At 42.1% G+C, this 25,624-nt stretch overlaps 1 protein-coding gene across 26 annotated transcripts in view; it reads right to left on the bottom strand.

The window, feature by feature from the left end:
• The window catches only part of kcnma1 (potassium calcium-activated channel subfamily M alpha 1), a 657,167-nt gene that overhangs the window by 159,132 nt on the left and 472,411 nt on the right, over positions 1-25,624 (bottom strand). For all 26 annotated transcript variants that reach the window (XM_062977436.1, XM_062977437.1, XM_062977438.1 and 23 more), the window contains exons 14-16: positions 22,246-22,401; positions 7,892-8,001; positions 260-328 (exon numbers count right to left, since the gene is read on the bottom strand). In XM_062977436.1, coding sequence (XP_062833506.1) covers positions 260-328; positions 7,892-8,001; positions 22,246-22,401 — 335 coding nt within the window. The remainder of the gene's footprint in view (positions 1-259; positions 329-7,891; positions 8,002-22,245; positions 22,402-25,624) is intronic.

The following is a 25,624-nucleotide window of genomic DNA, read 5'->3' as shown; positions in this document are numbered from 1 at the left end:
ATTTTTTTTTAAAAAAGAGCCTTTTAAGCAGTAGACATTAAAATGCAATTTCTTTTAACCAACTCCATGGTAATCTGATACAGGAGGGATGCTGCAGGCATTTGGTTGAGTTATATGAGCCGGTGTAATGATGCCATAATGACTGGAATATAAAATGCTTTCATAGATATAAAAAACCATTCAGAAAAAGGAAAAAATATAAGCAGATCAAATAATCAAAAGGCGCATTATGAAAATGTTTCTGTAGACAATCACATACCTGCTTTCCCGTTGTTCCGACTTGTATTCTATGGCTATCATTAAGAGCTTTAGCTTCGCAAAAACCAATCTGCAGAAGAAGAAAAAGTCACCCACATGGTTAAAAATGTGTATTTTGTCATTACAGTTATTAGGAAGGCATGAAAAAGCATGGAAGATGGAAAAGGATCAAAACCTCATAGAAGAGTCTCGGGAAGTCAACACCAAACAAAATCAGACTTTCTCACTACTTTTACCCTTATATACTTAGCCACTTTATTTCATATGTCTATTACCTTTGTGCACACTTTATTTTCTTTCATTTGTTCTCCTTATTCCCAAACCCTATTTTCTACTCCTTTCTTTTCTCGGCTATTTCTGCTTTTCCTTTTCAAATCTTTCATGATTTTAAATCTACTTGATTTTAGCTATTGTAAAACTTTAATAAAGATTATTTTATTTAAAAAATGTGTATTTTGTCATTACAGTTGTTAGGAAGGCAAGAAAAAGAGATGGCAATATTTTTACATTTTACTGTTCTAATAATCATAATTTACCCGCAAAGTGTTCAAGAATACTTTTGTCAATATCCTGTACATCAATGCTGCTCAATGTAATGGACTGTGGAGTGGGGCTGATTTGCAAGCCATTGGCAACCGTCCACAACATGGTACCAGGAAGAACCAGTTGTAGGCAATGGGCATAATTATGGTGCCAGGCACTGGCATACTCTGGAAAAATCGTATTGGTCCACCACATCAGATTGATGAAGCAGCTTGGCTGTAAATGACGTAATGGTAAATGTCTTCTGAACAAATCTTGCCAAGAAAACTCTGGGATTGGGTTGCAGAAGGTTTCCAAAGGGTGGAAAAGACTTAAAGGTACACAACAATAACAAAATGAACAACACATCAAACAACTCCAAAGTTTCCTTAAGGAAATAATAAAGTCATGTTATTGACATGTTATAGTCATGTTATTGGCAACAGTCTAGTTTTATTTAATGCGGCAATGCTTTGTATGCATTACTTTCTTGACACAGAGTCAACAGTTACACTTGTTAAAGAGCCATTCCCTTTTTCCAAGGAAACTTGAAACCTATGAAAAACATGGGAATTCTTAGCATCTAACCAGATGATAATTCTAAGTTGCAACATGATGATCCAATTTGCAGGGTAGATGGGGGTATAAGAAAAAGGCTCTGCTTTGTAAATACTGTACATTGATTTATTTATAGAAGGGCAAAACTATGACACAATGCTTTAATAAACAACCTTCCTTACATATATGTTCTATGTTGAGATCCACAAAAACTGAAAATTATATTGCAGGGAGACTTAATCTCCTTGCCTTAAAAAAAAAACCTCCCAACATAATTTATTAATGCAGTTTGAAGACAGATGTTCATGAACAAAGGCTCTAAAGAAGCCAGGACCAACTGTTTCTACCTACCTAGAGGGAAATAAATCTTCCTTCTAATTAAATATTTTTGAGGGGCTGAGCCTTTCACTTGCATAAATTAGACATAAAAACTATATTGTTGGCTCACTAAAAGTGTATAGGTAGATAACTATAAAAGTGTTTGTTTTTCTCTGTTCTCTTGTTATAATCTTGAAGAATATGGATATGATTTTGCTGTGATTTATTTTGGCAATATTGATGTATAAAAGGATGGTCACCTCTCTATACTTGAATCTTCAACACACAGCAAAGGCATATGGCTGGGAAAAATGCAATGATCAAAGGACAAGGGTATTCATAATCAAATAACTGCTGTCTTTATGGTATCATTAAATTCGTATTCCAATAAGCTATAGCTTCCACAGACAGTTTTATAAAACAAAACAAAATCCATGACTTGCAGGTTGAGACAATTCAATGGTATTTTTTTTCCTCACTGAATTTATGACACATTTGATTAAATAAACATGCCGTTATAAAACCCTCAGTTTTGAAATCGAACACTTTCAGACTCAAGTAGTGACTTATGACCTGAATCTGAGCCATGAGGCAGTTTTATCTAATGCAGTCCTTTAGCTTTTTAATATTGGGTTTGATTTCAGAACACCAATGGACCCCAAAATCCACAGATATTCAAGCCACAGTATATACATTGAAGTAGAAAAATTGCATCAAGTATGTAAAATGGCAAACAACTAAAATGAGAGAGACACTGAGGATCTGGGAATGGTGGGAGGCTACTACACATCGGTATTGTTCTCGATGTGTGGCAAAATCAGGGCCAGCTTTTTGGAATTTTCTATATATTTCCAAGCCATGGTTAATTGATGTGGCACCCATGGATATGGAAGGTTGCCTATACTGTGTAATTGGAAAATGTATATGAAAAATGGTGTACTGCCAAAAAAGTATACAGATACACTAGAGTCAATGTAAGGGAAATCCACACATTTCAAAAATGTCTAAGAGTGCTTTGCAAACTATGCAATTTGCACAGTCTTGGAAAATAAGCAGAAAGCTTCAGGAAATGCTGGTAGCAGTAGGTCCAGATGTAGGCTTAACTTTGGTTGGATACTGAACTATAAAATCAGTTCCCCAGTGCTAAAGCCTTTCTTGGCTTTGGAGGTCAATTCCTTCTACTTTTCCTCTAATGTACCATATTTAACAAATTTGTATTAATGTAAGTGGTTCTGATTGTGTACTCTTGTTTGCCTCAATTTTGGGCAATTTGGCATGGCATCCAGGAGGTGGTGTTTGGTAACTAAAAGCATGCAGGGGGGGGTCTCCTTATGGGACTTTGCATGTGAAATAGATGAGGGTGTGCTCACCAAGGTGGGAGGGCACATCTGCCTTTCCCACACCTTCTGGTGACAAGGAAACTAAGCCCCTATGACATCATCCTCTAGGGAATTACATACCTATCATTCTGGTGGTCACCTGGCAAACAGGCAGGGTTTTTTTTTTAGTTTAACCATCATTAATCAATTTCCTTGAAATATCTAGACCTATGGGTGTGCCCAGCCTATATGGAGTTGTTATCAATAAAAGTTGTGCACTAATTTTTTCCAAATAAAGTATAAAAGCAAAGTAAGGTTAACCTCTGAACATGCAATATGCACATCTAGGAAAATGTCATTCACGGGAGGAAAAAAAGAAAATGTTCACAATCTAGAATGAACCCAACATGAATGTTCACAACCTAGAATGCATCCAACATTTTTCCATGATAGGAATATCATTGGGCTTGACACCAAGTCAGATCTCTGGGAGGAGGGACAGAGGTCACTATCTTAGCCTTCACACAACAATGCTTCATTGTTGTCAACCTTTTCTTTGAAAAAACTTGAGCTCCATAACCATAGTGTGTGTGTGTTTGGGGGGAGGTGGAGTCCCATTAATGTGGAAACCAAAAGTGTAGGGGGGGGGGGGGGCGCTATCTCTACTGATGGCAGTGTCCTTTTGTCATGCCACCATGGACATGGTGATCATTATGGCCATGGCCGGCATCAACAGTAGCAGCCAGTCATAGACCATTACTACTACTACTAAGAGAATAGTATATTCATCCTTTCACCCTTCAAGTAACTTGAGAGGGTTTACACTCAATTTCTCTTCTTTCCAATTTATTCTCACAACAATCCTGCAAGGAAAGTTACTAAACGTCAATGACTGGCAAGCAATAACCCAAAAAGCTTCATGCCTGGGGTGGGAGGAAGGGGAGCTAGAACCCTTATTTCCCTAATCTTTTCTCTAATATTCCAACCACTACACACACTGGCCCCAAGGAAGTGGGCACAAATGAATATCTGCCCCAATCTTTAAAAGTCTCTGTCCTAACTGTAGTCAAAGTTTTCATGAAGATTCAAGTTGTGTGATGTACAACATCATATTAAAATTGCTGCTGAAATTTAATCTATTAAAATGGGGGGGGGGGGGGTGTCCCGTTATCATTAAAACATTGGTTCAGTGTGAATTACAGTACTTGCTTAATTTCAACCAGGAAACAGATAATTAAGATTCTGGGTAATCAAATGCTTCAGGAATGTGCCATTCAACACTACTTATTTATTGATTATCCTGACATGTAATACAAATGATAACTCTGGACTCAACACAGGCATAATAAACACATTTTCAAGAACCATATGGAAACCCATCTGTCTTATCAATGACAGAAGCTTGGAGCCTCTGCTCTCAGGAGGTATGCTTCACAGGATTGCACCCAATGAGGCACAATTAGCTACAACAGAAAATGTTGCAAGAAACATTTTATGCGTAGCAAGTGACATCTTCTGCAAAGATTCATATGAAACAACAGGGAATGCTAACATTATCTGTTAATAAGCCAATCACTTTTTGTTGCAATTTACTGCAAATCATTCTGACGGCGAGCACTTAACCCACAAATCAGTTTTATTCAATTCAATTCAAGCTCTGGAATAATTAGAAAACTCACTTCTGAATTTATATTCCATGCATTTTTCTTCACCTTTATACCAAAGTAAGGAACTGGGTTTAGAAGGCAGAATATGATGGGAAAATAAAATGAACCACATGGAGCTCAAGGAGTTCCAAGGGCTTCTGGCCTCCATGTATTTATTGTCCATGTCTACAAATGTGCATGGAAACATCTATGCGATGAAAATATGTAAGATGTACAGAAGGTACATAAATAGGATTTTAAAAAAATGTATGTTATACCAAAATAGCTAATTATGTAAAAATAAGAAGCTCATTCTAAAAACATAAAGTCTGATGATTTTTGCTACTAAATGGAAATATTTTTCATGTCTGTCTTTTATTTTTGAAAGTAAGACATATCTGCAAATGAAAAGGTATTATCCAAATGTGTTATATTCCTCTCAATTCTCATTCAGACTAATGTCAATTATTTTGGATAAATGGAATGTATGTCATATAAGTGTACTTTGCTTGGTACTTTCTCTTTTCTCATATCAGAAAACTAGTCATCTCCCTTATTCTCACAGGATGTTTAAGGATCGTGATTTCGAGTAGTAATTCAGATCCTAAGAACACAGAGTACTTATCACAGCTATCATACTACAATCACAACTGCTCAGACCTAGAATCTTTGTGAAACTTTGGAGAACAGTTCAACATACAAAAGTTGACTCTACTGACCAGGAAACAGGAATCAAAGTGTGTCTCTGTGTTTGTGTGTAACATTCCCCTTTCCTTGGATTCCAACTGCAGCCCCCAACTATGCACCTCCACATATGCAACTTTCTGAGCATTCCCTTCCTAGCAACCCAGATATGACAGTATCTGTCAGACTGAATAACCGCATCTCATGTGTCTCTATACCTTATGTTTATTCTAGCAATGCATACAAATGCCCTGATGTCCTATCTACATGTGTGTTAACCTTAATATGATACAGGTTTTTGATCTGTATAAATGATCAGTGGTGTCCCCCTGGCCCATAGCATAAGTTGGCTATAGGATTTGGTCATTGGATTTACTGCAGTGCTGAAATGAATTGTGTTCAGTGCCTTAAGACCTGTCCCATGAAAAGAGAAGGAAGAGCAGAAAGAAGAGGAAAAGGGTGCCTGTGTGTCTGAGCTGTAGCTCCTACACATTAAAACTTGGCATGTGAGCCACAAACATGGATACCACTTTAGGTGTAGTTGCTGTTCTAAGCAAATTAACTGTTAATAATGTCAATATGTTTTGAAGCCTGCAATATTCGTTAGCAGTTCCACAACTGATATTAGTTTGAGACCAGGAAATAACAATTTCCCCCCAGTGTTGTAGGGCAGACACTCACATATATGGAATGAGCCAATACATCTTTCTAGGGGCTCAGGGGGTACATTATAGTATCTGGTGGGCCCATGAGCTTTAGCAGCTATGGCTTTAGTGAGCTTGAGTGGGAGGAATGTGTTTGAGGTTCCACAGGGATGACAACGCGATAACTTTGAATGTATTCATACAACCAATAAGGATATACTTCAACCTATCTGAAGTTGAATATTTTCACTAGTTTTACACATGTCTGCAAATTTCAGATTTGTTCTGTAGAGATAAACAATAACTGAGGTTTTACTGAGGTGATCAGGTACTCTTTAAATCAGTTATAACATTGTGACTGTAAACTTCCAAAAATATGCATCCTGGAAAGTAGGAGATATATTCAATTTTCACAAGGAACCATTAAAAAAAACAGTATTTAATATCTTGATAACATGTCGCCTACTCTGAATTAAGATACTAAAGAATGGTTTTTGGAATAGCACACTGAGAAATGCTTTTGTTTTCCATTAGAAACATGTTTAAAAGATTTATTATATGGGATAAATCTGGCACTTTTCATTTCAGAGATGGTATGATGATGACAACAGGTGCAGTTTGACAATTTTATTGAATGCATTCTGAGTGATAATAATACATTGTTCGAATATGCATTAATAGTACTGAGATGACTGTTTAATATTAGAAATCAATGTTTTTCTGCCTTTCTGGTATGCAGATAATGTTCAACCATTGAAAATTTGTCGTCTTTAGTCTTCCAAAGACTCATTCCAGTCACAGAAATAACATTAATTTTAAAGTGTTGCATAAGCAAAATGATGTTAAATCTTGAGATGAAGTTCCACCATGCTAAACCATTTAGAATGGTATTGCCTAAACTCTTTTGCTTGTGACAAATGTTTGCCAATCATGCCATTCTTTGTTTTCATTCTGTCGGTTAGATTCAATCCTAGTGATACTACTAGGGCTTACAGGCCATACTGGGTGACACCATCAGAGACACCAAAATTACCGAACAGAAAATGTTTGTGTAGTATTTCAGCAGAAATGTGTTATTTCCTTTATAAAAATATCCATGTAATTATAACCATAACAACATTTTTCATACCAAATTAGCATGTGCTCTATCAGTAGATTTACAAGACTATCACTCTATGCTAATTTGCTTTTTGAAACTTTTAATGTGCATGCACTCTGTTCAGAGCTTCATTATTACTTAATTACATGAAGTCACTGATTTTATCAGTACATTCAGTCATATGTAGGAATTACGATTTACAAGTATAATTACTAGAAAATGCATTACTAAGAATTCTGTATGTTCTGGTACAGGAGAGGATAACACCTTGAATTCATGTGGGTGACACTCTTAAGTTACCATACTGGATGACATCAAGCTTAGTGATGCCACTGTTCAACCCTAAAATAGGTGCAAAAATACCAGCCTCTTAAACATGTCATAGCCTCTTTCTTAAAGTCAGATACTGAATATATCTAAACAGAGCTATATGTTTTAGGATAATTCCTCTAAATTTAGTGAAGACATGAGAAAACTGTTGGAATAACTATACAATCATTCATGCCAGAAGCATACTGTAAAGGGGCAAAAGAGTAATGAAGGATTACTAAGTTACCCAGTGTTGTATTCCAATCAGATCCCAATATCTTTGTTTGCACAGAGTGACTGCAACGTTTTAGTCACAATTGCTGATAAATCACCGTAAGAAACTAATTACAAGTAGTCCTATTTTCTATGTACTTTGCATTGAAAAACCTTTGAATTTGAGAAAATATTATTTGTTGCCACAATTGTAACATCTACTTTTTCTGAATTTTAATTCGCAGTATTTGGAGGAATTAGGAGAAAAGTACTTTTGTTGCTATTACAGAGGATGAAGAAGTCAACTGCAGCACTACTTACTCACAAACAGCAGGGAATGACAGACCAACAAAGGCACTAGAAAGATACTCTGTATACATTTCATTAGCAACTCCTTCCAGGTAGTATTTCTGCCACGTATCCTCTTCAATCTAGAAAGGAGGAAACAAACAACCTATTTTAGAGTTTGAAATTATATTCTGCAAAAATAAATAAAAAGTGCTTAAACCCAAATCAATTTTAAGTAATTAAGCTTGGTATCTCGGTTAATTGCTTTACCAGTTAATAAGGGAGCTAAAGAAGACCTTAAGATCATGGGGGGGGGGGGGGGGGTACCTAGCTGCTGTTTTTATATTTTTATGTTTTAATATCTTAATGTTAATGGTTTTAAATTGTATTTATATGTTAATTGTTCCTATTGATTTTTTTGTTATGTTTTATTTGCTTTGTATAATGTGGCATTGAATTTTTGCCTAAATATATGTTGTACGCTGCTCTGAGTCCCCTGCGGGGTGAGAAGAGCGGGATAGAAATGAAGATAATAATAATAATAATAATAATAATAATAATAATAATAATAATAATAATAATCTCTCTACAATAATCAGCATAGAGGGAAGAACATACCCACAACATATGAGGGACAGAGTACCTTTGGCAAGGAAGGATGCACCATGAGATATGCAGGTAGGGCACCATATTGATCAGAAACCAGGAGGCTTGGCATGTGCCATGAGGTATTGAGGTGCTAGAATGCAGCATGTCATAGGGTGGGGTGTTAGACCATTTAAGACAGAGTCATCACTATTCACATACCTCTTGTTGCACAGGCCATCCTCCTGCCCCCAGTTCAGTATGAGTTTCCTGATTGCTTTGGGGTTAGGTAAGAATTCCCCCCCCCCCTTACCTGGTATTTCTAGGTACTCCATACTGAGGAACTAGAACAGGCATGGGCAAACTCAGGCCTGTGGGCCGGGCACAGCCTCTTAGGATCTTTCACCTGGTCCTTGTCTGCCTCAGTCCTCCTCTCATTATGCAGATGCAGTGGAGGACCAAGGCAGAGACATAAGGCTGGCAAGGGCTCTCCGGAGCCGCATGTCTTTCCTCCTCTCAGCCTGGGCTGTGTTGGGTTGTAGCATCCCTAGACTGAAAGGAGGATCCTCCCCCCCCCCCCCCCGCTATGCCAACCACCCCGGGCTTCACCCCCTGCCAACCGTCTCCACGCCAGCCACCCCAGCCTCTCCCTCCTGTGCCAACTGCCCTTGTCCTCCTCCCCACTCCCCCCCCTAGCCCAGCTCACCTGCCCTGGTCTGGCCTACAATGTGGCCCAAACACAAAAAAGTTTGGCAATTCCTAAACTAGAATGATCAACTATGTGTGGCAGTGTTCAGCTTGGCAGATAGCAGGAGAAGAATTTAAGGGTCAGTATACACCTTGGCACACTGTTTGGTGAAGAGTATGTTTCTAAAACAGACATTTCACATCCTGTGATGTGGGGAAGAGTCTATATTGAGGCAGATCTGGGGGCTTCACACTCAGTTATATGGTTTTTCTTCGTGTACTCTGTGAATGCACACTAATGGAGAAGCTGCGCCTGCGCAGGTTCCGACGGAAACTCTTCCAAGCTGAAGTTCAAATTTTGGCGGTAACCACGCCCCCCTTCCCAAGGGGCATATAAGGCAGCCCCAGGCGCCCGCTCTCCAGTTCCTTTTTTTCCGCCGCAAGGTTCACTTCGGACTCTTCGCATGTCTACTACTCGTTTCAAGCGTTGCACGCAGTGTGCTGCTAAAATTCCTGACTCGGACGGCCACGCCAAGTGCCTCTTCTGTCTTGGCGAGGCTCATGTGGTCAGTACCTGCCGTTTTTGCCTAGCTCTCACGGCTCAGGCCAGAAAGAACAGAGCCGCTAGGCTTAGAGCGGCGCTCTACGAAAAATCTCTCGCGCCAGAACCGACTCCGTCGACGTCGGGTACGTCGGCGTCCTCAGCTTTGAGAGCTATGTCGGCACCACCAACTAAGCCTCCGGCAGCCAAGGCTTCCTCGGTCTCGTCCAGAGCGTCCAAGACCTCCAGGGCCGCTAAACCGGTCAAACCACCGTGTACTGTGACGACGGCGACCGTGTCGACCCGCTCCGGAAAGGTGGGACCTTCCTCGACGTCGAGCTCTCTGGCTTCGGTGACCTCGATCCGCTCTCATATCGGTTCCCCTCCGTCCTCCTCTGCTATCAAAATAGCCTTTAAAAGGGCTCACGAGGAGTCTCGTCGAGCGCAATCCGACTCAGCTGTGGTTCCTCCCACACCTGGCAAGTCCTTGAGGGTTGCATCCAAGCAACCGCCGGCGAAGAAACGGCTAACTCAGCGCTCCTCCTCCTCGGCCTCCTCAAAGAAAGACCCGCCATCTTCCTCGACAACTTCCTCGAGAAGGTCTTCTCCTATTGTACCAGCCCAGAGGCCTAGAGATGTTTCTCAGTCTCCATTGCACCCCCTGTCTGATGGGGAGCTGCAGGACTCACCCCACCACTCTACCCAAACGGTGGTCAGGGTGCCGGTGCCGGAGCCCCTTGCGCCGCCTCGCTCGTCGCGCCAACAGCTCTTCCCTCCCACCTCGACACCGGAGCGTGGCAGACAAACGGCTCGCCTGGCTCGGGCAGCCCAGGCCTCAGCCTCTAAGGACCTTCGGCCTCCGGCCCTCTCTTCCCGCGAGGCCTTGCCTCCTCCCGAGACTGTGCTGTCTTCTCCCCCTCAGTCCCCCCAAGGGGCTGAGGAGGAAGATGCTGATGTCGACCGCCCAGACTCTGTCCTCTCGGCCTCGGTGGTCTCTCTCGGTCTCGACCTCTCTCCTCCCCACGACGCGTATGAGGCGGACCCGCCTTCTCCTACTGACAATGTTCGCGCTTTCGCTGAGCAAATGGTCAGGATGGCCGACGCCCTGGGTTTGGAGATCAAGCAAACCTCCAAAGCAGTGTCTGACCCAGTCTTCAAAAGGGTGCAGGCCCAAGCTCCGCCGGCCACGCTACTCCCCTTTCTGCCTTATCTGTTGGACGTTATCCAGGCCTCCTGGAAAAACCCTTCCTCCATTCCTCCGACCTCGAAGAGGATCGAGACTTGGTACCGTACCGACGATGATACCCTGGAGTGGCTCAAACACCATCCCGACCCTAACTCCCTGGTCGTTAAGGCCTCTCAATCCTCAGGTCGTCAGTCGAATACTCCGGCCGACAGAGAGGGGAAGCGCTTCGACGCCGTGGGTCGAAAACTTTATTCCGGAGCCCTTTTGCTTTGCCGCATGGCGAATTATGGAGCCTGCATGGGTGCCTACCAACAAATTATCTGGGAGAAGGCGCAGCCCTTCTTCGCTAAGATGTCGGACGAAGACCGCTCCGTCCTCACTACCCTCCAACAGGAGGCAGACTCGCTCGCTCACCACCAAATACAAATGGCGAAGCATACAGGTGATACTGCGGGTAAAATGATTGCCCACGCGATTTCCATTCGCCGCCACGCCTGGCTGAGGTCTTCGGGTCTCTCCTCATCTTCCAGACAGGTCATTGAGGACCTTCCCTTTGACGCGCTCGGACTTTTTCACGCCGGTACCGATGACAAACTCAAGTCTAATCATGACTTTAAAATTCTTGCGTCTAAATGTGGCGACCAACCTCAACCTCAGCGCACTCGCTGGTTCCCGCACCGTTCCCGCCGTTTCCCGCCGCAATCTTTCAGACACCATTCTTTCAGGCGGCCTTCGGGCTCGAACAATCAAGCCCATCACCAACCTCGCCGGGGACCTCATCCGCAAAAGCAACGCGGTCGATCCACCCCTGCTCCTCCGCAGCCTAATCGGCGTACCTGACGCCAACCCCTGCCAAAGCTCCTCGCCCGCTACCGTTGTAGAGCCCACGCTGCCTCGTCCCTTCGGTATCTTTGCAGACCGACTAGCCCCTTTCTACAATCAATGGGACTCTATTACTTCAGATGCATGGGTTCTCCGCATTGTCCAAGACGGCTACGCCTTAGAGTTCATGGACCTCCCTCCTACAGGTCACGTTCTCCACTCAAACCCTTCCCCAGAGATACTGGCCGAAGTCGAAGCGCTACTGGCCAAAGGCGCTATCCGTCCCTCCCCTCCCGAACTGGACCCTTTAAGTTTCTTCTCCAGATACTTTACAGTCCCGAAAAGAGGAGGCGGGCTACGCCCGATTCTGGACTTAAGGGCACTCAATATATTCATCCGCCCCTCCAAATTCAGGATGGTCTCTATTGCCTCTATCCTCCCGATGCTGCAGCGGGGAGACTACTTTGCCTCCATAGACTTACGAGACGCCTACTTCCACGTGGCAATACGAGAGGCGCACAGACGGTTCCTATGCTTCAAAGTTCTCGACCAAACCTACCAGTTTACCGTTTTGCCCTTCGGTCTCGTCACGGCCCCGAGGGTCTTCACCAAGGTTGTCGCCGCCGTAGCGGCCCACCTCAGGCTACATGGCATCACGGTCTTTCCTTATCTGGACGACTGGCTTCTCGTCGGGCCCGACCCGGTTCTTCTCCAAAATCACGTCTCTTTCACGCTGCGTCTTCTAAAATCTCTCGGCCTCCAACTCAATTCCGAGAAGTCAAATCTCTCCCCGTCAACCCGAATCCGGTTCATCGGGGCCCTCTTCGACTCCGTCGCAGAGACTGTGTCACTTCCGTTCGACAGATTCCTGGCTCTCCGCCACCATATCGCCCTTTGTCGATCTGCCCGGAGGGTCAGAGCCCGTGTCATTCAGGTCCTTCTAGGCCACATGGCCTCCACGGTTCTCACGACCCCGTTTGCCAGGCTGCGCCTTCGGACCCTGCAAAGGTGGTTTATAGACACTTTCAAACCGTTCCACCACCACAACTCCAGATACCTGTCGGTACCGTCGTCCGTCCGCCAGTCTCTCTCATGGTGGATGTCTCACCAAAACGTGTGCAAGGGCCTTCCTTTCCATCCAGCCCCGCCATCGCTAACCATAACCACAGACTCCTCCACCTACGCTTGGGGAGCCCACATGAACGGTCTAACGGTTCAAAATCTTTGGTCCCCGTCAGAGAGGGCCAACCACATAAACTTCCTCGAACTTCTCGCCATTCTCAAAGCCCTAAAAGCATTCTCCCCCCTCATCCGCCACAAGTCCATCCTCATTCAATCGGACAATCTAGTAGCAGTATTCTACATCAACAAACAGGGTGGTACGGGTTCGAGGAAACTGATGCTCCTCTCCTCTCGTCTCTGGATTTGGTGCATAGCCCACGGCGTACAGATCTCTGCAATCCACCTACCGGGCGCCCAAAACGGCTTAGCGGATGCCCTCAGCAGGATGACTTCTTCCTCTCACGAATGGAAGCTCAATCCCGAGGTCCTCGACGGTCTGTTCCGCCTCTGGGGGCGCCCTACTCTGGATCTCTTCGCGTCTCCCCACAACGCTCAGCTACCCCGCTACGGAGCGAGGCTCCCCCCGAACTCTTTCCCCGGCTGCCTAGGGGATGCCTTTCTTCTGGACTGGTCGGCGGAGATGCTTTATCTTTTTCCACCGATTCCCCTCATACCGAAAGTTCTCGAAAAACTTCTCTCGATCTCGGTCACGGCGATTCTCATAGCTCCGGCCTGGCCCCGCCAACCGTGGTATCCAGCCCTTCTTCGCCTCTCCAGAGGATCGTTTCACCCTCTGCCTCTCTCGCCGCACCTTCTCTCACGGGAGGACGGCAAAATTCTTCACCCGGACCTTTCTTCCCTTCATCTCACTGCATGGAGGATTCTTACCTAGCCTCTCTTCCGCAGAATCTGCAAGACGTCCTGCGGGCAGCCCATAAGCCGTCTACTACCAAGGCTTATTCCTACAAACTCTCTCGCTTTCATGCCTTCCTTCGATCCCGTAACGTCGACACCTTCCCGACCTCGGTATCGGTGGTCCTCGACTTCCTCATGACTCTCGTCGAGAAGAAACTTTCTCTTGCCTCTATAAAAGCTTATCTCGCAGCTCTTTCCTGGTCTTTTCAGCGCCACGGCCAGCCATCTCTTTTTTCTCACCACCTGATCAAAACCTTTCTCCGGGGCTACAATAACATCTGCCCGCCGTCGCTACCACCTACGCCGGGCTGGAGCCTCGAACTTGTACTTTCTCAACTGTCTTCTGCTCCCTTCGAACCGCTTGCCTCGACCGATCTACGCCTGCTCTCCTGGAAGTTGGCCTTTCTGGTGGCGATCACGTCGGCACGACGGCCATCCGAGCTCGCTGCCCTCAGAGTCGACGAGCCTTATCTTCGTTTCCACCATGACCGCGCTGTTCTTCGCCCGGACATTACCTTTCTTCCTAAGGTGGTGTCAGCCTTCCACCTCAACCAGGACATTGTCTTACCAGCTTTCTTCTCTAACCCCTCCTCTCCTCTCGAGCAAAAACTGCACCTTCTCGACGTTCGGAGAGCACTTCTTTTCTACAGGGACCGTACTAAGGACATTCGTAAGTCACAAAGACTCTTTGTCGCCTATGCCCAGGACAAGTTGGGTAATCCCATCTCTTCCCAAAGACTGTCCCACTGGATCGCTCAGGCCATTGAGTTGGCCTATGAACTAGCCAAGCGACCTCCCCCTCCTTCCATCCGCCCGAGGTCGACTAGGGGCCTCTCGGCGTCGATCGCCTTCCTTAGGGGTATTCCGCTTGACTCCATATGTAAAGCGGCTATCTGGTCAAACCCTCTCACGTTTGTCTCTCACTACAGGCTGGACAGTAAGGCCCTTAAAGACTCGGCCTTTGCAAGATCAGTACTCTCATCTTGCCTCTCCTGACTCTCAGACGTTTTTTCTCTTCATATTCACCCACAGGTGACTCTCTATACCTCTCCTTCAAGTTGGACGGGGTTTTTTCCCCATACCTGCCTCTAGGGATATGTTTTTTTTTTCCCCATGATTGTATTGAGCAGTTGCTCTGTTGCTTTGTACCGCCTCGTTGGCCCTGGCGGATATGCCAAAGACCAAGATGTGTTTGTCCCTCTCCCCCTGGGAGAGCGTTTATATGCACTACGCAATTGTGTATTTTTCTCTATCATGTTTATTGAAAAATTCCTTCCATGTTATGTTCTTCTTCTATGATGCTCATGTTGCATTGCACTGGTCCTTTCGGACAATTTATTGCACTGGTCCCTTGGGACGGTTATTTTTTCTATGTCCTAATAAACATGTGTTTGGACATTCACTGATTGTCGAGTTTGCCTTGTCCCACCATCCGGGACCTTAGCGTGTTAGTCTCCATTAGTGTGCATTCACAGAGTACACGAAGAAAAAGGACAGGTTGCTCACCTGTAACCATGTTTCTTCGAGTGTACTCTGTGAATTCACACAAACCCGCCCTTCCTTCCCCTCTGGCAAACCTCTCCCTTTCTCGTTGCCTTGGCGGCGTAGGAACTGGAGAGCGGGCGCCTGGGGCTGCCTTATATGCCCCTTGGGAAGGGGGGCGTGGTTACCGCCAAAATTTGAACTTCAGCTTGGAAGAGTTTCCGTCGGAACCTGCGCAGGCGCAGCTTCTCCATTAGTGTGAATTCACAGAGTACACTCGAAGAAACATGGTTACAGGTGAGCAACCTGTCCTTTTGAGCCTTGTACATGAAGAGCCTGAGTTTAGTTTTCATTAAGTAGCTGGACTGCCCTTGGGGTTTAGGTGTTTTATCCAAGAAAAGGCTGAGAAGGTAATCTTATGTAGACACCTAGCCTCAGCTTGACCCACATCAGATTAATTCCCTACCATATTGTTCTTTTTGAGTCCTATTCTGAAATAAAGCAGTCCTTATGTAACCCAGCTCTTTGTGTCATTCCATTGTTAGCCACCAATGTTTTGTTATATAAAATAGTTTCTACAAAAACTACAATGCTGTATCAGCTAACTTGACAAAGGACCCTACTATAACCAGAGTGGTTTATTCTGTTGTTGTTGTGCTTCCAGTCTCATCACTGATTCGGAACAACAAAAGCATAATATTTCTTAATTGAAAATCAACAAATTGATATGGAGCCTTTGTGAAGCAATTCCTACCAGTACATTGTTTGTGACTGCCCTATCTATGGATAAAGTTTTACTCTATTTCTAGGTTTGCCTATTTTTTTAAAATGGTAGCTATAAAATCCCATATCATGGTAAAGAATGTAAATAAGATGTATGTTATATATAACATACATCTTATTTACATTATTTACCATGATATGGGGTATGTCAATACTGACCCACAGCAGTTCGCAAAGAAAGAAATGAAAAGTGTGAGCTTTAGGGAATTACGCAAAAAATAATGTGGCACCTATTCGACAATCAATTGAAAACATCTCAGGGCAAAGACTAGTCTTTATTATGTGCAGGGACAGTTGATTCTGAAAAGCATCAGTGAAATATAGCATTTTCACAAAACCGAAGATATTCTAACATAGATATTCCACTATAAAACAATTTATATTTCACATGATTCTATCTAGCCATTTGTCACCTGAACAATTCTCCAAACATTTATTTCTCATCAGTACCCTGTTTGCTCTCATAATACCCTGAACTCACCTGGTTTGGGAAGCTACACAGGATTAGGCTTGGTTACTATTTGAATAAGCAACTACAATCAAATACTACAAATTTCAGATAGAAAATCTGCCTGAAATCCTGGACAAATGCTGCTGGTCAGAATTCAAAATTCTGAGTTAAATGATCTGTGAGTCAATATTATTCAGCTTCCTATTTTCCCATGTGCTTTACAGAGAGACCCAGCTGGGTACTGTTCTCTAGCTCATTGCCTCAGATTTCCAGAGCTAATTTGTATTCCCACAATACAAATGGCAATGCTTCTCCCCATGGGATGAGGGAGAAGGTAAGGTGGGTGATGCAGAGTGTGGAGCAGTGGCATCTTCATGCCCCCCCCCCCCCAACTAGGAGCCTGTGGATTCGCTCTGATGTGGGGTGAAACCATGTATGATTGGGTCATGAAACCCACCAAGAAGTACATAAAAATTGGCCTCTTCTCTTCAAAGTTTTTAAATCTAAATTTTACTCTGGCATTATTTTTCAACCTGTGCCATTGCAGAAGTAGAAGACATCCATCTTCCAAAATACAGGAAGGCCTTTGAGGAATGTATCTAGTCTCAACCTCTGAAACTGCTATCCCATCCATAGTAACAACAATGAAGACCAATAAAGGCTAGTTTTCCGATTCATGATATCTGAAAGAAACTAAGACATCCATCTTCTTTGAATCTCCAATACTTAATACAGAAAGATTTATATCCACTCAGTATATGAACAAGTTTATTCAGCAAAACAAACAAAGGTTTTTACAGCTACACCCTCTGCACTGAAAAGAAAGCCATTGTTGCTAGTTCAACTTTATTAGCCCATATTGTACAGGGATAGGTGATCTACAGTATTGAAAACCAGCTGTCATGAAACCTAAATAATTTGTGCTGCCATTCTGCTTGCAATATGGGAACAGCACCTTCTTAAAAGGAAAGAGAAAGTATGCCTCCTGTGCTATTCCATGTACTTTTTTGGAAATCACTCATATAATTTCATTAAAAGTCTTGTATTCATGTAATTTGTTTATATTGGCCTTATGTCCCAATATTGTGGGTAGCTCTCAAGGAAGCTCCCAATATGATTAAAACATAGATACAACTAAAATAGAAGTTATAATATTTCAAGTATAATATATAAAAAGACAGTGATAATATTACTAAGGTATACATTTCCATATTAAAATAATCATTTGTAAGACTTTTAAAACAATATTTAAAACACGGATGTGTTATATGAGTGTTAAGGCCAAGATAAAGACCTTCTGAGGCATTCTGTATTTAACACATGAGTCTTATAATGGTTTGAGCCTTGGATTATGCCTCTGGAGACCAGGGTTCAAATCTTCACTCAACAGTGCAAAAAAGTGGGCTACCTAGGACATACTGTCAGAGAAAGGTAAAATGAAAGCCTCTCTGAACAAATTTTACCAAGGAAGTCCCATGACAAGACCACCTTAGGATCACCGTAAGTTGGAAATACTTTGAAGGCACACAACATCTTTAAGGCATTGTGGTAGGACACCAGTAGTCAAAGAACTGGTTTGTGAGTTCAAATCATTATGTGACATCCAGACTTAACTTTCCCATTTTGCCTATCACTGCTACACTAGGGTGGTCAAAATGGTGGTGGAACTGCCATCAATAGTAATTCCACCTCTGTGCAGGTCCTAAAAGAGCAGCAGGGTCTAAATCAATCTTGCACCTCAGACACAACACTACAAATATGCTTAACAGACAGCATATTGTAAGTAATGGATGCTGTAGCCTCAAATCTAAGAATCCCAAAGCAGGACAGAATACAGCCCTTCAACTCCCTGTGCCACAGCCCTAGGCCCTGCATGTTTCATTTGATTTCATTTTCATTCAGACTTCAAAGGGATTATATTAAGCAATTTTTGTGCTATAGTTTTTCAACTAATACCTCATAGAGGTATTCATAGAGCAGGCATGGGCAAACTTCATCCCTCCTGGTGTTTTGGACTTCCAACTCCCACAACTCTAACAGCCAGTAGGCTGTTAGGAATTGTGGGAGTCGGAGTCCAAAACACCTGGAGGGAAGAAATTTGCCCATGCCTGCCATAGAGTTTCAACTAATTAAACATAGTTTGTGGCAGCCACAAAAACAAAGTTTCTGGAGTATAACAACTTTTAAAGTAAGCACCGCACAATTACACAGGGATAATAGTTTTAATCCAGGAATAGATTTTTTTCAAATGTTACCACGTAGTGCTACATATTATAATGAATTATGTATATAAATGGAATAAAATATATTACTAAATTAGTATAATCAACTGCTTGGAATTCTGTTTCAGTTCTTTTTCTCATGTTATCAAACTTTTTAATAAGAAAATATTTTAAAGTATTTTCAAAAATTGCTCCAATTGAGCAATGTCACGGACTTTGGTTATTTTGAATGTATTTATTTTTGTCAGGTTTGATGCAGAGTAAGAGTTTCCATATGAAGAATGTGGCTAAGAAAGCAAAAAGAAAAAAATCAACTGCAAAACAACATTTAAAGTTTGCGACATATGCTTTACTGCTAATGTTGGGCAGTGAGGTTACACAAATAGTTTGGCTGGAAAGTTAAACCATAATCAGTTAAATGTGTGCACTGTCACCACCGATCACCTACATCTGTCCTTGATTGATCAAATATTCCTGACGTATTATACTGTTTTGCAATCAGACTGGGAGAATACAGGGGAGGAATCTCTCCACTTCAATCTATTTTTTAAGAATGACATGACTTCTGCTAAGTTCTTGCTGGCATTCTCTTAATATGTATATTTCCACTAATCTTGTTTGCCTGAGGCAATTTCTATGTGGTCTAGAAACAACAAGAAATTGAGAAATCTATCATCTTTCTCTCCTAGAACTTTCCCAGACAGAACAGGGCAACAATGCACAAGATGAATCAGTAAGGCATATTGGACATTCAATGCTAGTTTATGGCTAGACATGCTACTTGGACAATTCTAGGAATTGTAGCCCAAAAGGGAACTCTTCCATGCTCTAGCACAGTGGTGTACAACCTGTGGCCCTCCAGATGTTTGGGACTCCCAGAAGTTCTAGCCAGCCTATTTAATGCTCAGGAATTTTGAAAGCTGAAGTCCAAAACACTTGTAGGGTCACAGGTTGTGCAACATGTCTTCTAGCCTTTTTTACTGACAAAACTTTCTGAAACTAATACCAACTGGGAATAATACTTAGAAGACACTATTATCATTCTGATTTTGCTTCACCTTGATATAATCAATGACAACTAGCTGTACAATGTTGTCACACTTTTTGGGAATTAGTCAGATTATGAAATTTTGACGATTTGCTAAATGCAGATACCCTCAGTGTGTCTTTATGGGCACTGTATAGTTCTCCTACTCTATTGAAAATACATATTTTCTGTGCAAAAAATATTGCTTTTGTGCAGGAAACACATTTGTTGTCTCAAAAACGCATCTTCTGTGGAGAACATCTATGTGTATTCTGTGCAAAAAAAATTTCATGAATGAAATTCCAAAATATAGTGTTTCACAAACAGGGAGGAAATTCCTGAAATTATTTGCTCTTGCATGAGGTAACAAATAAACCAAGGTTGAGATCTTGAAAATCTATACATATCACATGCAATTCTCCCAAGCAATAAAATGTAACATTTCAATATTTCAAGTTTGCTCACCTGTCAAGAACTTGTAAAGTTTCTGTACACTAGTTATTTACATCATTCAGAAGTACAAGATGCATACTATCCAACATTTTATAAATAAAAAATGGGACACGAGCAACTTCAGAGTGAAGTACAGGTGATAAACTAATTTACAAGATGGAATACACAAAGTAGTGATTTATTTTTGTCTGAGCCTACTGGAAAGGGCAGGATTCTACCCCACTCTCCCTTACAAAGGCTAAGAGGAACACCACCACTACCACCACCACTACCACCACTACCACCACAATGACCCCTAAGTTATGAGGGCAACTTGCCATGGAAAATTTGGGGAGTTCTTGTCGACAAAAGTAATTTTTCCAAAGATCTAATCTGAATATGCATATGTAGTTAGTTAGTTAACAACAAAAATATGGCCAAGAACTGTTGAAACAGGATCTTTTAAAGGCCACATCTGGTGGCAATACACAAAGTAAATGAATTATGCACTGTGTGAATAAGTACTGTCTTTTGTCATTCTTGAAAAGAGATGTGAGGTGGGGGGGAGGAGCTTCCCCACAAACTTCGGGAAAGCATCCCCCTGTTTTTTCTATGCCTTCACATTGGTCATTTTGAAAAACCTGGCAGTTGAAAATTTCTAAACTCTAGTGCTTTGTGAGAAGAGAAATGCAAAATCTTTTTATTACAAGATATAATTCTGTATGTATCCAGCAGCTTTGCCACCAGTTGACCACCTGATAATCACATGGATTTAAGAATGGCCACTTCAGCAGGAGGTCATAATTCAACCTGTAAACAGTTTCAAAATAGGAAAAGGTCTCCAAATCCCAGTGTGGGAAAAATATGCATCGAAAATGTGGGGTTTTGTAAAGAAAGAAAATTAAAAGAAAATGCAACAGACTAATAGACAGAGATTTAATTCTTCCCTGATTCCATTCTTAAGGGAAGTAACAAATAATGTTAGCAACCACTTCCTCCTGCAAGCAAACCACAATTCTCAGTTTGGAGGTTATTCTGCACAGAATGCATATGTGGGGTTTTGCACAAATAATAACTTAAAATATTTTGTATGGAAAAATATTGCAGACTATACATGCATTTTTGTACAGAATAAGTCCTGAACTGTGATGGTTCTCATTAGTTGAGATTTCTCCTTCTCAGAATTTGTCAACAGCAATTTTCAGATTTGATAAAATATTCTTCCCATACTACAATATCTTGAAAATGTTCCTGGACCTGAATCTATTTCTTTTTTCACAAAATTTTGAATAGTACAAGAAAATGTACTCCATTGAATAGCATCCCTGTTATTAAGATTGTCTGCATTGTCTTTGTTTTTGGCAAGGGGAACAGATATTTATTGAATGGCATGACAAGGGAATAAGTAAGGTTTTGTGTGAATTGTTCCATATTGGCTGTGCAATCCACTTGGTAAAATCTTTTCTGCACCCTTTTTGTCCAACGTAATTTATTCAGATTCCCAATTTGGAAAAAAAAAGGTGGCCAAAAGCTAAATGAGATCAAATTAACACTAAGGGAAGAAATGAAGATTTGCTTCGGCAATCTATTACAGGTTCCCCCTTGTGTTTGAAAATTACTGGAGTGTATCATTTATTATTGTTTTCCCTTAAACCTCGAGGGCCTCATTGATTGTAAAGAAATAAATAAGTGAATTATTGTTGTTGGAAGTTTGGGCTTTTGTACAAACATATGTTTCATATTTATTCTTGCAGTGAGGGATTCACTAGCCACTTGATGGGGGAAGAAAAAAAGCTGAGAAAGGAAAACTATGTGTCTTTTTCTCTCGGCACTTTGTTGCCATATGGATTGGATAGAGATCATATTTTTAACTGCAGAGAATTTCTACATTGATAAACATGTGGTTTATCTGAAAGGAAGAAAAAAACAATAAAAAGGGATTGTACTTTGAACAGTCTCTAATGGCCATGGATGTGTCAAATAAAAACAAAAACATAATTTTGAAGGAACCCGGCTCACTGCCAAATTTGTAATAGGCTATGGGTTTTATTTTTCTTTGGATATGTTGTTTTATGTTTTAGCCATCAAAGTTGATGTATTTCTCTCTGTTTTGAGTTTAGGCCATGCACTCTACTCAGCCCCATGACAAATTGAATCCCATGCTAATGTCCTCTAATAGGATGAGACATTACCTTTATAAATGACCTCATGGAAAAGAGGTTGGCCAGCATTGTCGATAGGCCTGGTGCCAGGCAGCTCTGGGCGATGAAGCCCAGCTTGAGCTCTGCAAGGCATATTGCATCATCCCCTTCTTTCCAATTCCAGCTTGGGATATTCAGCAGATGGGCCTGCAAGAGAAATACACAGGTGAAAAAACACACAACCAAACCATCTCCCAACATTTGCATCAGAATTTTGCTAACAAAGGATGGGAATGGATGAGAAAGCAACTGCAGTAGATACTGCAGTCTTCTCCTCCTTCCTCCTCTTTCTTATAGGTCTCTCTTCTAGTCCTGGAGGATGTGGAAATGGAGTCTTCCATTTCTGAAGGGGGCTGTTCAAAATGTTATTTTAAAATCTTTTAAAGACAGAATGTCCCTGACTGCAGAAGCTATTGTTCTCTTTTTATGTATTTGATTTTAAAAAAACTGAAAAGAGGATAGCATGGCAATAAGCACGAGGTAGGACAGCCCTGTAGATAAGTGGCCTGGTTAGTTACCAGCATGACGTGAAGTATTGGGAGCAGAAATACAACATTGTAGCCAGGGCTGAGAAAACTGTGGCTCTTCAAGAATTGTTGAACTATCAACCCCATTATTTCTAACAACTAGCCAAGTTATCCACAAATTGTGTGTTATAATATGAGATGGAAAATATAGGTCCCTCATATATGTTATATATATATAACAGGAAATAGAAAGTTACCTGGGAAAGCCAAGAGTGCAAACACTGTTGCCATCCTAAATATTTTGGTGTCACTTTAGATCGAACACGAACATTTAGGAAACACTGTATGAACACCAAGCACAAAGTAGTAAAGGTAAAGGTTTCCCCTGACATTAAGTCTAGTCGTGTCCGACTCTGGGGGTTAGTGCTCATCTCAATTTTTAAGCCAAAGAGCTGGCGTTGTTCATAGACTCCTCCTAAATCATGTGGCCAGCATGACTGCATGAAGCACCATTACCTTCCCACAGAAGCGGTACCTATTGATCTATTCACATTTGCATGTTTTCAAACTGCTAGGCTGGCAGAAGCTGGGGCTAATAGTGGGAGCTCACCCCACTTCCCAGATTCGAACCACCAATCTTTTGGTAGCAAGTTCAGCAGCTCAGCAGTTTAACCTGCTGCACCATTGGGGGCTCCAAGCACAAAGTAGCTGTACGCAATAACATTCTGTGGAAACTTATCGGCAGCGCATGGGTGCAGATCCAAAATTAATAAGACCATCAGCCCTGATCTTGTCTTATTCAACAGCTGAGTATGCCTGCACTGTATGGCACAAATCTGTCCATGCAAAGCAGATGAATATAGCACTGAACAAAACATGCAAAATAATCACAAGATGCCTCAAACCTACACCTGTTGATAAGACTCTAAGCTCGCTGGCATTGCTCCCCCCCGTGATGTGCAACAGGAAGTTGCTGCTAACTGTGAGAGAAATAAGATTAAAAACTGTGAAAACTATCCACTGCATGGCTATCAGTCACCTCCCAGTAGACTTAAATCAAGGAAAAGCTTCATGAGGACCACCACTCCTCTTAATGTTCCCCCAGGAACAGCAAAAGTAGCATCTCGGCAGCTAAACCAGGAAATCCCAAATGGATGCCCCCCCCCCACACACACACAAGGGTCTGCCTCCAAAGGCAAACCAAAAACGGCAACTTGGAAGTCCCTGAACAGCTTCAGAAGTGGGGTGGGCAGACTTGGCAAAATGGCACTACCTAGAAGAATCTTCCACCTTGTGCGACTGTGGAGCAGAACAAAAAACTCTGCATCTGTGTGTTTGCCCACAATGCCCTGCCTCATGCACAGAGAAAAAATTGTTTAAAGCTACAAGTTGCCCGTTTTTGGTCTAAAATGATTTAGCTGCTTGTGCTCCCTCTATTTTATCAGTTTTATACTTATTTATGCAATTATTTTGACATAAAATAAATAAATGTTATAACCTCTTTACCTCCCATCATATGACTAGATTCATCAAAAAGGCTTCCTCCAAAGTCTATACCTAGTCAACTAGAATACTGCCTCCACAAAAGCTCTGATTTTTCTCCAACTCACTTGGAGTAAGCATTAAAATGTTCTTCCCATGAAAAAATTCTAAAAACATTGGGTACTATTTCATTATCTGGACAGATTCGAAAAAGTGGCGAGAAAGGGAAGGATAGTCCATTTTCAGTGGTTGAAGGAGGAAAAACATTTCCCCTGTTTTCACTGGTTATTCGTCCCACATATAAACACTTCCCACATCATAAATGATGCCTTTCATCTAATTACATATACAGCAGAGTTCAGCTTTTCTACTGAACACAGGCAGTGGAAACAACTGGAGTACACACAGATCTTCCTTAATCTCGTACTAGCTCCCCTTTATGTTGGAACAGAAATGGGGCAGTGCATGAAGAATATGCAGTCCATATTTGTGTTCAGTGAAATTAATTCATAGTTCCTGGTGTGCATGTCATCATTATTCAAACAAGATGGGATGGTAATGAATGAACTTCGTGGCATCACATGATTTACACAGCTGATTGGCCCTACACACCCTGCAAGGCCACTTAACGTGGTCTTGCATCACATTCCCTGGCCCTGAGCCACTTGATCCCAAGAAAAGTGGGATGATTGTGTAAATTTGTTGGTCGGTTCTGAATCAGAACAAGCTCAACCATTTACACATCATGAAAGTGGTGATGAGCCCCAGAACTTCAGACTTATCATTATTGTTCTGTCCCTGTCATATTTACCTCCCACCTGTCAAGACCCAGGCTGCAGAACACCAATAACCATGCGCAGAGACCAGAATCTATCTAATATCTTTATTAAGGAAATATATAAAGTCAATAAAAACAAGTGAAGAATATAGTTCAGAAGTAGACCTTTCAGGAAAGGTCAAATATAGTCCAGGAAAACAATGTCCAATATGTGATATTAGAGTCCAAAGTTATAATCCACTTGACCGAAACACACACTATTTGGCAAGCAATAGTGTGGGGAACTGTCCAAAGTCTTTCGAGGCTTAAGGTAAATCCGAAGGAAACTGGAAAACAAGGCTTGAATCTAGGAAGCAAGGTCCGTGGTTTAAAACACAAGGCAAGGCAAGACTTGAAACTTGGCAAGATCAAACTTGAAACAAGGCAAATATGAAACAAGAACTGAGTCCATAGAAGTCCGTGGAACAAGGCAAGGCTGGAAACTTGATCCGGGAAACAGGGAACTGGAGTACGAAGTCTACACACGATCTCACTCCTCAAGCTGACGAATTGACTCCGCAAGGTTTCCTTTGCGGCAAAACACCTAAATAGGGTCTCGTTTCCTGCCAGAAGAACACTTTCCCTGGAGAACTAGAAGTGAAAC

The sequence above is a fragment of the Anolis carolinensis genome, chromosome 3 (genome assembly GCF_035594765.1).
Source record: "Anolis carolinensis isolate JA03-04 chromosome 3, rAnoCar3.1.pri, whole genome shotgun sequence".
Lineage (NCBI taxonomy): Eukaryota > Metazoa > Chordata > Lepidosauria > Squamata > Dactyloidae > Anolis > Anolis carolinensis.
The sequence above is the reverse complement of the archived record's forward strand: the minus strand, read 5'-3'. Positions and strand labels throughout refer to the sequence as shown.